General features: G+C 37.1%; 1 protein-coding gene across 3 annotated transcripts in view; it reads right to left on the bottom strand.

The window, feature by feature from the left end:
• LOC126473600 (zinc transporter 9) overlaps positions 1–8,886 on the bottom strand; it is a 214,667-nt gene extending 205,781 nt beyond the window's left edge. Inside the window, exons 1-3 of one of the 3 annotated variants that reach the window (XM_050100755.1) lie at positions 8,537–8,886; positions 8,246–8,376; positions 7,761–8,033 (exon numbers count right to left, since the gene is read on the bottom strand). In XM_050100755.1, coding sequence (XP_049956712.1) covers positions 7,761–8,033; positions 8,246–8,342 — 370 coding nt within the window. In that variant the 5' untranslated portion in view covers positions 8,343–8,376; positions 8,537–8,886. The remainder of the gene's footprint in view (positions 1–7,760; positions 8,034–8,245; positions 8,377–8,536) is intronic. The other 2 variants (XM_050100756.1, XM_050100757.1) reach the window with 2 other exon arrangements.
• Between the last annotated feature and the right edge of the window lie 5,815 nt (positions 8,887–14,701).

The raw sequence follows: 14,701 nt of genomic DNA, 5'->3' as shown, positions 1-14,701 counted from the left end.
CTGTCCAATCTGTTGACATCTACAAGCACCACTACCCATCAATACCTGTTCTACCCCTAAGGAAACCACTCAGAGCTCCCAGATCTTGACCAGTTGGCCTTTTCAATTTGCAACATCTTCCAAAACTCCCTCCCAACACTTCATGAAATCTAGAACCCAGACAAATGCAAAAAAACTTTTTCAACAGAAATGGAAATCCCACAGTGGTTTCAGTCCTATCCAAAGGTCTCACCTTTGGCTCCACTCCCAAGTTTAATCACGGACTCATCAAAGACCTACTCTCCTCTCAATTCCTAAAGTGGATACATTATTTTGTTACCAGTCCTTCCAACTAACGCCACTTTAATCCCAACGTTAAACCTTGTCCCTCCCAGTTCGTACTACCATTCACAGCTATGACAATCTCACCCCCACCACCAAACCACTCCTGGTCACCTTCCAGGAATTCGTTACCTCCAACGTGGCTTCACTATCCTTCCTCAGGTCCCCCCAAGAACACTAACCTCTCAGCAGGAAAAACATAACCCGATCTCATCATCCTCCCTGCAGACAAAGAAAGGCTTCCGCCAACTGTCTGACTCCTCCACCTACGAGGCTCTACCACAGTGAGCTCATCCCAGAAGTCCAACATAACCTATAATCCCTACTGAAATCCTTGTGGCCCTTCCCAGAACCTCTCCCCAAATACACTTCCCTCCTCACCCATATACAACCCACACACCCACTTCCTATATGTTCCCAATAATCCACAAACCCTACAGTCCAGGGCAACCCACTGTAGCTGGTTATTGTGCTCCTACTGAAAGAATTTTTGCTCTTGTTGACCAACGTCTGTATCCATCTGCCTGACACACAGCCTCTCAGATTGAAGACACTAACCACTTCCTTTTCTATCATCCCCACCCCTCTATCTTCTCGATTTCTCTCACTGTTGGTCCTACCTCCCTATATACCAACGTCTCTCATGCACTTGGCCTTGTCACCACTGAACACTACCTCTTCCAATGTTCTACAGACTCTAAACCCATTACCTCATTCTTGACATTCCCTACCAACTATATGCTGACACACAACTACTTCTCCTTCGAGGGGAAGGTGTATAAACATGGCACCGCATGGCACATTCCACTGCAAACCTCTTTATGAACCATACAGGGGGAGTTTCCTAGGCTCCCAAAGCCCCAAAATCACTGTCTGGTTCAGATTCAGCAACGAAATCTTCATGTTCTGGACTGGGGGCCAAGCCACCCTATCTCCATTCCACACAACCTTAACACCTTCTTCCCATCCGCCTTACCTAGTCATCCTCACACCAATGTGTAACCTTCCAGGAAGTTGACCTCAACCTCTGATAACTCCCTCCACACCTCCGTTCATGTTAAATCCACTAGGCACCAACAGTACATCCATTTCAATTGCTGTAATCCCTTCCACATCAAAAAATCAGTCCCCCATCTGTGTGTGGACAGCGTATCTGCAGTGGTGAGAAATCCCTTGGCCAGTACGCTGAAGCTCTCACAAGGGCCTTCCGGTCATGCAGTACCCCCCCAAACCTAGTCCACAATCAGATTTTCCATGCCACTTCTAATTCCGCCTCCATACCACAAATCACCTACAAAGGAGCAGCCCTCCCTCCCATCCCCCTAGTCACCCAACATCAGCATGGACTGGAACAACTGAACCACATCCTTCATCAGGACTTTTATTGTCCATCATCATCCCCAGAAACATGGGCCATTATATTCAAGATCCTTCACACCTCTCCTAAAGTTGTATTCATTCACCCACCTCCACACAGTAAACATACTCATCCCTCCCTATGCCACTTCTGAACCCCGACCACAGGATCATAACCCTACCACAACCCTCCTGGCCTCAATGTCCATTAACCCACTGTCCCCACAGCCTCCACCCAACAGTTACCTCTTCCTCCCAATTCACATCACCTTCAATGTGCACCTAATCCATTGGCATTAGTACCCACATATCATATACCTACCTTACGCACCTGCCATCACTCCCTCCCACATTCCTTGTCAGCAAACCGTGTGTGTGTGTGTGTGTGTGTGTGTGTGTGTGTGTGTGTGTGTGTGTGTGTGTGTGTGTGTGTGTACTCTAACTCAACAAAGGATTTATTCTGAGAGCTAGCAAGTTTTCTATCCGTTTTCTTTGTGCCTGTCGACAACTCAATGCTTCAGCTACTTCACGAGTAGTCTCCGTAACTTCTAAATTATTTACATAAAACCACGGAAATATACTTACCAACCAATGTCAGCCAACGTAAAAATCTAGCATTCTAATGACAGCACAAACAATACGCCTACAACGCAATCTCTCTTGACAACAAGCCTAGAGCTCTCAAATCAGGAACACTTATACACATAAAGCTACATGTCATCTTGCCGACAACATGGTATACACTGGTCCATGGCCTGAAATGCAGCAACTTTGGTCAATCTCACACATTCTCCACAAATGTAACACTTCACACAGTCGGTAATTACAATGAATAATTACAAGAATTTACCGTGCTCAACATGCCATCCCCCACTGTGACTCAAAGAGCGAAACAGAAAATTAAATCTCCAACCATAAACAATACACTCCACTAACAACTCCAAATCAAAAAATGAATCTACTGCACATAATCACCATCATTAAAATATCTCACTAATAAATTCTTCCAATATTAATACCCCAGACAGCACTTGCAGATCCCAGTACCACTAACACCACTCACAGACAAATCACAAATATCCCACACTAGAGCCCTCTCCAAACATAATACACTGCAACTATGCCACATACCACACAACACAGTTATGCCACAGGTCAAAGCAGATGAGTGGTATCACATGTGCAGGTTGATCCGAAAACTCTATATTTACATTTGTGGGTTTTATTTTGAAAACAATACAGTTCTGCATCACACTTAATATCATAAAGGGAATGGGATAATCCCCTCAATATTTGCACCAAAATCATCTTCAGAATAGGGAGTATAATCTAGGAAGATAAAATTAGTGAGGTGTTTGTTCTTTTCTGATTTTTTGTCACTTTTTTTACAGTGTGTCTTATAAAATCTGTTGTTGGTAGAACATTTGCTCAAATAATTATATGGAAATTTTTGATTTCCTCCATTACTATTCTTTTAGTACAATTTGTTTTCTCGAAACCTTGGTATGTTGAATATGCCCAATTCAAAAACAAAAGTTTCTGCTTAAAATGACTTGAACTATATACAAAGCAGTTAAGAAATTAGTGCCAGTTGAACGAGTTTGTTAGAAGTTTTATCTGCTTAAAATTTCTGTTTTGTCGCATAACCCAGTACTTATGACATTACCTGTTGCCACTTCATCATTCATTAACCATGCCAACTGCCATTTGTTCCTCAGTTTTTAAATAATGTGTAATTTATTAAGAAGGATAATATTGGGAGCTTGAATTAAGTCTCACCATTCACAAAGTTGGGTAGTAGTAGTGCTAATGCAGCATAGTACACCACACACAAGAGTTATTTAACAATAGAAAAAGAAGGCTTTCAGATCCGTGTGTGACTTTTTGAGTGGAGCAAAAAGAACATACATATTCTGTGCCTGAAACATATTGGGCTTCATCACTTGCAAGAAGTGTCGCCCTTCTGCTTTCCTCTCAGGAAATCTGCTGCAAAAAGCCATCATTTAAGCATATGCTCTGCTGGAAATGATGTGAAGAGACTAGTTTCGATGATCCAAAGACAACAATTTTGACATGAATAACTAATTGCATCCTGGTCAGTGTGGTATACAATGAGCTGCTGCAACCAGGTCAAGCAGTGAATGCTGGATGCTACGAAGCACAATTACTCAATTTGAATCGTTCACATAAAGACAAATGCCCACAATATGCTCAGAGATATGTCAGAGTCATTCTCCTTCATGACAATGCCAAACCATATGCCGTAAGCCAAGTGAAGGGACTTCGAGGAGGAGGAGATTTGTATCTAACATCCCGTCAATAACTAGGTCATTAGAGATGCAGCACAATCTCAGAGCAGAGAAGAAAGTAGGCCATGCCATTTCAAAGGAACCATTCTGACATTTGCCTGAAGTGAATTAAGAAAATCATGGAAAACCTAAATCAGGATAGCCAGGCACAGGTTTGAACCATTGTCCTTCCGAATGCAAGTCCAGTGCACCAACCGCAGAGCTACCTTATTTGGTAAGGGATTTCTATGTCAATTACCTCGGTGTTCCAGGGATCATTTCACATGATAAATGGTAATGATGTGTAACCATTTACATCACAACTTATGTTTACATGCTAACATTTCTGATGGCATGGTATAAAAAAAATACAATGTGAGTTTGTAATTCCTACCACCACCTCTTACACATTACGAAGATAGAAATCTATGTACTGTCAAGGAGAAACTTTATCAGTTTGTTTTCAAATTTTATATCATTGTCTGTCAGACATTTTGTATCACTGAACAAGTGACCAAAAATTTTGTTGCGGCATTGAGCACCTCTTTTTGTGCTAAAGACAGTATTAAAGTGGGGTAATGAATGTCACCTTTGGTACGTTACTGTTCCTTTTGAACTGTAGTGGATTACTTGCAACAAACTTCATGGAGGAGTAAATATACTGTGAAGGAGCAGTCAGACTGTCCAGCTCCATAAACAGAACTCTACAAGATGATCGTGGGTGAGCACCACATATTATTCTTACACTAATTTTTGAGCAATGAAGACTCATCCTTAAGAGGGAAAGAACATTATTCCATATGACATTACTGAATGAAAATATAAAAAGTATGTCAATTTACTTATATGTTTCTCACCAAGATTTGCAATAAATCTAAATACAGATGTGACTGAAGTAAGTTGTTTTTGGAGTTTCAAAATGTGCTTTCTCTGGGTTGAATTCTCATCAATAGAGGCACCTAGAATTTTGAATTTTCAACCCTATTTATTATTTCCTCACCATGCGTGACGCTCATCACTGGTGTAGTACCCCTAGATGTGCAGATCTGAATACACTGTGTCTTTTTAAAATTCAGGATGACACCATTCAGAGAAAACCAGTCAATGATGCTTTAAAGGACACTGTTTACCATTTCTTTCATTTCTGTATGTATGCTTGAAGTAATTACAATACTTTTGTCATCTGCAAAAAGAATTAATTCTTGCTTGTACATTAGATGGAAAATCATTTAAATATATGAGGAACAATAGTGGATCTAAGACTGAGCCTTAGTGAACGCCATACGTGATTTCTCCCTAATCAGGATTATGTCCCCAGACTACATTGACTGAACTACTAGGCACAATTTTCAGTACTCTTTCGGTTAGATATGACATTACCTATTAGTTGGCTGTACCATCAAAATCATTAAACTTCAATTTATCTATGAGAATACTGTGATCCACACAGCCAAATGCCTTAGACAGGTCATAAACAATACCAATTGGCACTGTTTTATTATTTAATACTGATAAAAGTGTGTCGTCAGTGAACATGTAAATGGCATTTTGAGTAGAACAACTCTCCTGAAACCCAAGCTGTGATTTGAAGAGGATGTTGTTGCTAAGGTGAGAGATAACTCTAGAATACATCACCTTCTCAACAAATTTGGAAAATGATGTCAGCAGTGAAACAGATCTGTAGTTATTGATCTCTCTCGTATCACCTTTCTTGAAGTGTTGAGCGATAGGGTACTTCAGTCTCTCTGGAAAATTGCCTTGAGTGAGTGATGCATTAGATACTTCAGACAATTTTTTTTTTTTTTTTTTTTTTTTTTTTTTGAGGGAGAGACTGCATGATTGTCTTAACTTCAAGAGAAGGTGGTGTTACATTAATATGACTGAATTTTCTGAGGGTTATTTTTTCAATCTACTGCTGTGATTTTTCTCTTTAACTGTTTATTCATCACTTTCTACTATATTTAAGAAATGGTTATTAAATATATTTGCTACCTGTGACTCATCATTTATAGCCCTCCATTTAGTTCAATATTGATGTTATCCTGTTCTGTCACTAATTGTCCCATCTTTTGTTTCAGCACATTCCATATTGTCTGCTATCGGAATTACTGATTTCTAACATTATGTGCATGTTCTCTGATTTTTTTTTAATAATCTATCCTTGTAATTTTGACTACTGCAGAAACTCGCTACCTGTTCGTGCCAACAAAAACATTTTCCTTTCACAAGATACTTTAATCCCTCTTGTGATCCATGGTTTTCTTACCTGGCTGTTGATGCCCTTTCTTATATTACACGGAAACCTATTTTCAAATAATAATATGAATTTATCACTGAATAGATTTTATATCAGCATTAGGTTCATTATACATTTCATCCCTAGTTACACAATGTAACCTATTCTTAAAAGCATTTTTCCTGGATTTGTCAACTGTTCTAACTGATTTTCACTGTGGAGTATCCACACTGTTTGGCATTGTGTTATTTTTTTCTTGCATTGAGTTTCACAAAAGAAAATATTTTCAAAAAGGGTCCTACTGTCATTATCCACCCGTGCTGTAATGTTAGTTACTGAGATCAAATTGTAGGATACAAACAAGGTTTCCTGATCATTTTTCCTATCACAGTCCTTTAGGAAATCTACACTGAAGTTAGCACAGACATAACTGCTTGTTGCTGTCTGACATAGCACAGTAAGGTATCCACACCCAGTTTAAAATTTCCCGGCAGGGATCTATATACAATTAAAAATGGTTCAAATGGCTCTGAGCACAATGGAACTTAACATCTGAGTCCATCAGTCCCCTAGACTAAGAACTAATTAAACCTAACTAACCTAAGGACATCACACACATCCATGCCCGAGGCAGGATTCGAACCTGCGACTGTAGCAGTCGCACGGTTCCAGACTGAAGCGCCTAGAACCGCTCGGCCACTATGGCCAGCTACAATTAAAAGAACTATCTTTCAGTGTTATTTCACATCACCCCTTTTCATTACATCGATTTAGTCCATGCAGTATTGACTTTCTGAAAAACACTTCACAACTTTTAACAAGCTCAAAAACTGGCTACTTGAGAGGATCAGCACAAAAGATCATGATTTATTGCACTGCAGATGCCATTAGTTACCCAAAAAATGGGGAAGGATGGTAGCTGTCAAAGGAACTGCTTTCAAGAAACATTCTACAACATTCTAATAAAACAAACATGCTGCCTGTACCAACATACAATGAGAATTAATTCAAGTACCTGAGAACACATAATAAACATTAAAAAATCTAAAAATTTTTTTTTATGTTTTAAGAATAACAGATTTAGTACGATGACTGCAAGGAAACAGCTAGATCTTCCAATGTAGCAAGATAAATGGCAAATGAATTTTATTTTTCCATGCGACAGTCCAAGCTTCAAGGCTTATTTTGGAAAACAAATAGATTTCAGACATTATCCATTTCTCTTTATGTAATATCCAAAGTAACAAATTGTGTTTTTTCAATGTACAATACCAAAATGTAAGTACGCTATACATTTTTGTGAAAATGATAAACAAAAAATCTGAAACTTATGTTGACAGTATTAGTAAATGCCACTTTGCACTATCATGGTGTGAAGAATATCAAAGCTTCAAAACTTTGAAATGCTGTAAAATGGAAACAGACAGATAAGCTAACATGTGGTATGGGTACACATCCCTGTATGGAGAACAGACAAACTGCACCCAGATCTCAGATGATGTACGAGATGGTTTGGCTGACTTGACATGGAATAACCCAAGAGTAGGCTAGCATTATACCTTTATTTGCAATTGCGTCCTTAATTGCTTCTGCGGTGTTCTTTTTTCCTTCATCTTTCCCTATATTATGGGTGTCCAATTCTGCCTGTGCATTAGAGACAGTTTCACCTCTAGTTGTAGAATCAGTTGACAAGAACTGCCAACACAGGGCGTTAAATTTCCATTTGAAACACCCATCTTGTTTAGGAATGATATGGTTCTCTATACATTTAATGCCGCAACAATTATTTGCAGATGATGAATTCCTACTAAAAAAGCTCCTACCATGACATCCTGTAACAATCCATTTCAGTTACCACAAATCTGGAGTATGCCTTATACACACGTTACAAATTATGCCTTGAACACAACATAACCACTAATTATCTAGCACAAATAAATACACAATAAACGGAAATACGAACAGACCTGTTTACTTGCAAGTCATGAGTGATGAATAATTTCAGGTCAGGCAAGACTGAAGTTCATTAAAAAAATATTCTTACCATGCTTATTCAACAGTAACTGTTCAAACGTTCTGTATGTATGTTTCGCAAAAGGCCTGTGGCGAAGGAAAGTGCACGAAGCTGACTTCAATAACATTGCTCTAGGGCACACCCCGACTTTAAACTACAATCTGAAAAGGAAACAGTGCCCACCAACCGTGTAATTTTAACCAACCAATAATCGGCAACATCAAGATGTATGTCACAATTTTTCAGCTTATGCATATAAATTACAAAAAATAAAATAAAAAACTTCCTCTCAATTTCTGAACAATTTGTTTACTTACTTACCATCTAGGTACCCGTGTTTACTTCGTTACGTAGGTAGCTAATATACAACAATGCTGTACTAAAAGCAATTTTTTCTGATCACCCTTAAATCGAACATGTTTTCAATACTGTCGAAGTCTGAAAGATGCATTTAATATTTGCAATACGGGACGCCGACCGTCTGTAATTTCTTAACTGAGCCGAAACAGTCTTGATATGGTGGCAATTCTTGTAAGGTTGTGGTGAAAATGTCTGACTACACCAATGCGTTAACTCAATTTATCGACAGAAATTTGCAAGAATTGTCTGCTATACGTCATACTATGTTGCAGCAGAATCCCTCTATCTTCAGCTATAATACTGTCACTTTCAGACCAAAGATGTTCGAAATAGATTTTGAAGATGCAATCGCTGTAAAGCACTGTTGAGCCTTGCACACACCGGCGCAGCGTCATATCTGGCAAGCCACACGATTGAAAGGTTTGATGCATTTTGGCACCAGTAATTGTTTCTACACTCGCTATCAGAATTCCTACCAGAACAGCTTTCGTGATTTGATTTTTTTATTGATCCTAGAAATCTTGCACTGGTGAGGCAAATTTACACTGGCCAACATGGTTTGTACGGTTTGAGATATAACGGGACCAAACTACAGGGTCATCAGTTAATCTCGCCGCCATTGTTTGTTTATTAGCATGTTTAACGTGTACCTCGCTTTGTCAATTGAAGCTATACATGTATACATATTTTTTAGTGAAGTGCACACAGCTTTTAACACATTTACAAATTGACAATTCTCACTACATAGTTCACATTCTAGTACATCTTATTACATATCATTATACAAATAAATACATTATCAGTTCCATTATATATTACATGCAGCTTAATTACAGAAGTACACACATATTCTTCCAGTTTCAGGTTGTGCATATGGTGTACCTACATTTTTCATGACTGCAAAAGTATATTATGATTATGGAGCTATGGTACTCTTATTTTCCAGTAATTAGGGATTCCTCTGTCATCATTCATGTCCTTCAGTATACTTTGAAGATATTCGTTTACAGGCAGTCGTTTCTGGTACTATATATGTGTAACTCATTCTCGCAGTAAATTTAGTTGAAGTCTCGCGTTGTGAACAGTTTTATTTAATAACTTCACTGACATTTAAATATCTCTGTCTTACCACACATGGATTGTTTTGCGTCCTTCGCCGCAATGGAAATTTATTATTGTTGTTAAGCATTATTCTGTAGAGTTCTAATAAACAAGTGTGTTTTTTTTACCTACGAAAAACTTGTGGTCAATCCTAAATAACCAAACGGGTTACAGGCCCAGGTGTGCTATTGTGCAATTATATAAAGGAATTGAAAAATCACAAGTTGTAAGTTTCGTATGTAAATGAAGTGTAAATTCTGAAATTCGCTTATTGTGACTTTCATATGTTGGTGTAACTTTTGGAGTGAAGTACGACTACAGATTTGACAAGAGTAGTGAGCATTGGTTTAGTGGGAGGGCAATCAATCTGGAACACATGGAAATACAAAGCAAAGGTCTGTCTATGTGGTATTCCTGGAGCACTTGATGTTATCGAAGGTAAGTTAGTTAAACCCACAGAACATGTGGAAGATGCTCAAGTCAAATAGACATATAAGAAAGCACTAAATAATTATCTTAAGGCTGACAGCAACGCTTTATTTTTATTGTCTACGAATGTGACAAAGGAAACATTGCAGAAAATAATGTATCTTAATACATCTCGAGAAGTGTGGACAGAATAAATTGTATAAATTATATTATGGTGTTTCTGAAGATAAGGTGTATGACCTTTTTTTCAATTTTTTTGGATATGTGAAACATTATAGTGATGATGTAGCAACTCATATACCAAAGCTGAGAAACGTGTGGAATGATTTAAAGCAAGAAATGACCTAAGATACAGAAAATAATCCAGAATTAAACGACTTATTTTTAATCTGTAAAACTTTAGGCACACTACCAGACGAGTATTTTTCTTTTAACTCAAGTTGGATACTTATATTAGAAAACAATAGGACTGTTGATAACTTGACAACTCAACTTTGGGCATATGAGAAAGCTTTGTTGAATAAAGAAGGAGACTCACATCATAAGAGCCTCTTATATGTAATTCACTGAAACAGTCTTCTAAACAACCTCAGAGGAAAAAGGAAGTTGTCTGTCACTATTGTAAGTAATCATGTGATCAAGAAATGCCGAAAGTGGATTGTCGATGGTCGACCACAAAAGTCTCAGAAAAGCAATGTGCCAGAAACTGCTGAAACTTCAAATACAAACATGGTTCTCTTCTCTGAGAAGTCTGTTGTTATGTCAGCTGAGTGTCATACTGGCAGCTGGTTTGTATCACCAATACTGTCAATTTTTTCTACGATACACACAGTTACATTAGCAGATGGTGATACTGTTGAGGCTGTTGGCAACGGCATAATAGAAATGGAAGCGGCAGTGAATGGAAAGTGGCACAAAATCACTCTGAGTGATGTATGGTACGTATCAAAAATTAAAAAGAACCTGTTTTCAGTCTTAGCAGCACAAGATAAAAATCAAAAAGTACATTTTTATCTACAAAATAAAGGCGTTATTTTAAAATTGGTGAAGTTGCAAAACTAATTGGTTACCGTTATCGTTATGGAGGACTGATTAAATTATGAAACATTTCTACTGAAGTAAATGAAATCGGTCGAGAAAATTTACTACAATTGTACCATAACGATTTGGACATCAAAATAAGCGACTTTTCAAGATGTTAATTTCCAAATCTTAGGCATAAAAGTGGGACTGGGTTATGAGTTCTGTGAAGACTGTATTTATGGTAAAACACATTGGCTTCCATTTGGAACCCATAAGAGAGTTTCTGAACTGAGAGAGCTGATTCACACAGATTCTCTGTGGTCCTTTTGAAAAGTACAATTCTGTGTATCGCAACTTTGTTTTATTCAAAGATGATTACAGTAAATTTCGAGCTGCTTACTTCGTCAAGGAAAAAAAACTAAAGCAGTTCATAACTGAAACAAAGACTGCTGGACATACAATTAAAAACCTCGTTAAGCGATAATGGAGGAGAATTCAACGATAAACAGACAAGGGAGATTTTGCAGAAGATGGCATAATCCAACGTTTTACTATGCCATATACTCCACAGCAAAACTGATGCAGTGAAATAGAAAATCGCACACTTGTTGAAACAGTCAGGGCTATGATATATGTTTATGGTAACATTTCTCAGTCGTTTTGGACTGAAATGATAAATTCTGTAGTATGCATTATGAATTAAATGTGGCCTACTAGTATTTTAGGAACGTCTCCATATGAAATATGGTATCCAAAGAACCCTGGCGTGAAGCACCTACATATAACTGGGTCAAAATGATATGTTCACATTCCAAAACAATTAAGGGCGAAAATGGATCGAAAAGCAATAAAAGGGACTATGACTGGCTATGAAAATGAAGAAAATGAAGAAAACTGACATTTAATGCAATCACAGGATGTTATTTTTGAAGAGAAAATCATGCAAAAGGAAAGTAAGTAGTTCCTGTGGTTCTTGATTTCCTCCATCAGAAGTCTCAAGAGTCATCAGACGAAATTAAGAGCAAAGAGAAATTTAGTTTTCAAGAATAGAATAGAATATTTATTTGCCTTTCAGTATGTTTTCCATACAATTGGCATCATCAATGTGTTCAATACATTTTTTTAAAATTACTATAATTATTATTGTACATAATTGTGCCTGTGCAGGGCAAGCAGATACACATGCTAAAGTAATATTGATAATACAACAGTTATTCATTCACAATAGTAATATTAATAATAATAATAATACATCATAACAGTTAAATATACAATAGTATCAAGATATATTTATGGTACATCTTACGTATCCATGTAAAAGTCTTTGTTGGTACATTACTGTCACAAACATATAGGTATAATTCATATGGTAATTTTTTGTTTCATGTAGCATATCTGTTTTGTGTCACCGTTTAGAAACTCATTAAGTGAGTAATGTGGCGTACATGTGAGCCACACTTCTATTGTTTGCTAAAAGTTATTCATCGGAAGTTCGCTCACAGCCTTTGAGAGTTTGTTATAAAATTTCAAGCTAAGGTGTGTATGGCTCTTTTGTGTTAATGGCAGCCTTGTGTATGGTTGGTCTATTTTACTATTATTTTGAGTATTATGAACATGCACTTCAGATATTAAATTAAAGTTCTTTTTGTTCTCTTTAGCATATATTAAACAATTATAAATTTATATACTAGGTAGTGTCATTATCTTTAGTTCTTTAAAACGATTTTTGCAACTTTTTCTTGGTGCTAGTCCCTAAATGCACCTGACTGCTTTCTTCTGCCACTTGAAGAGTGTACTTGAACCCACTGAGTTACCCCAAAGAAGTACCCCATATTGTTGTTGTGAATGGAAAAGAGCAAAATATGTGGAGAATAGCAGATTTTTACTGATAACATGTCTCAGCTTGTGTAATAGAAAGAGAGTTCGAGCAAGTTTGCCACATAGATAATTTGTGTGTCTGTCCCATGTAAGTTTCTGATCTATATGTAAACCTAGTAACTTGACATTTTTTGTATTCTGTTCAGTTGGTTTCAGTGTGAAGTAAATTTCTTCAGTTTTCAATTTGTTTGTTGATAAAAGGTTGGCTCTACACCAGTCACTGCTCATTTCAGTTACTACTTTGTTGTATTCTATGACATCTTGCAGATTTTCTCCCTCTGTTATTAGCGTCATATCATCAGCATATAGTACATTGTTGCATGGCATATAATTTGAGAAGTCATTGATGTAAACAATGAACATGAAAGGGCCAAGCACTGAGCCTTGTGGAATTCCTCTCTTTGGTTTCATGGGTGTTGACTTTTGATAGTTTGTTTTTACTAATTGTACCCTATTGCTGACGTATGATTGAACAAATTGTAATGGTTTATCTACAATACCATAATGTTCTAGTTTTTTTATCATTATTTCATGTGTGACTGTGTCGAAGGCTTTCGTTAAATCTAACAGTGTAGCACAAGTGAGTTTCTTGTTTTCATATCCTTCATATATATTACTAAGGAGGCATTCAACTGCTTTGGTTGTTGATAGTTCTGATCGAAAGCCAAACTGGTTCTTACTCAGTAATTTCTTACTTTCAAAATAATTGTAAATTTAGATATGTATGCAGGTTTCTATTACTTTTGATATAATGAGAACTATTGATATAGGTCTATAATTGTCTGGCATTTTTCTGTCACCTTTTTTATAGATTGGGAGTGTAACTGTCATTTTCAGACATTCACGGAATACTCCTTCTTCAAGTTTGCGATTCGTCAGATATGTTAGTGGCATTAAGATTGAAGTGGCTATGTGTTTGACAATACTGTTACTAAGCCCGTAATAGTCCTCTGTTTTTGAGTTTTTATGTTTCTTTATAGATTTGATAATGTGGCCAGAGGTGATTTTTGACCAAGAGAATTACTCACTTGCTGGTGCTTATTAAAGAAGGGTTACAGCACCTGAAATATTATCAGAACTATTTTTACCAAAAGAAGAAGAAGCAGAAGAAGAGTTCAGTAATTATGATGTTTTACTGTATGAAACTGATGGGAGATTAGAACAGTCTGATTATAGAAGAATTAGGCTACAACTGCATGAACATTTAAAGCTAAAACGTCCGAAAAGACTTCAAAACTACGTAAAGCAGTTAATGACCTTTGACGAATCAAAATCTTATTGCCACGTCATAAATTCGAGTCAACAAGACGAATGAAAAGCTGCAATGGATCAAAAAATGGCGGCACATCAAGAAAATGGAATTTGGATTTTGAAAGATTTGCCTCTTGAAACGAGGACAATTCCATGTAAGTGGATCTATAAACTGTAGACGAATGCTGATGAATCGGTTGACAGTTTCAGAGCAAGATTGGTTATCAAAGGATTTTCTCAAAAGAAAGGGATGTTGACTGTTGCAAAGATGTTGACTATGCGATCATTACTAAGTGTGGCAGACAAAGGGTAGATGAATGTGGTACAAATAGATGTGCCTTTCTTTACGGTGACCTGATGGAAACTGTATTAATAACACAACCTGAAGGTTATAACTATGGTTCTAGAAAATTTCGTCGATTAATGAAAACCTTATATGGCCTG

This window comes from Schistocerca serialis, chromosome 4 (genome assembly GCF_023864345.2).
Source record: "Schistocerca serialis cubense isolate TAMUIC-IGC-003099 chromosome 4, iqSchSeri2.2, whole genome shotgun sequence".
In the NCBI taxonomy this organism is placed as follows: domain Eukaryota; kingdom Metazoa; phylum Arthropoda; class Insecta; order Orthoptera; family Acrididae; genus Schistocerca; species Schistocerca serialis.
The sequence above is the reverse complement of the archived record's forward strand: the minus strand, read 5'-3'. Positions and strand labels throughout refer to the sequence as shown.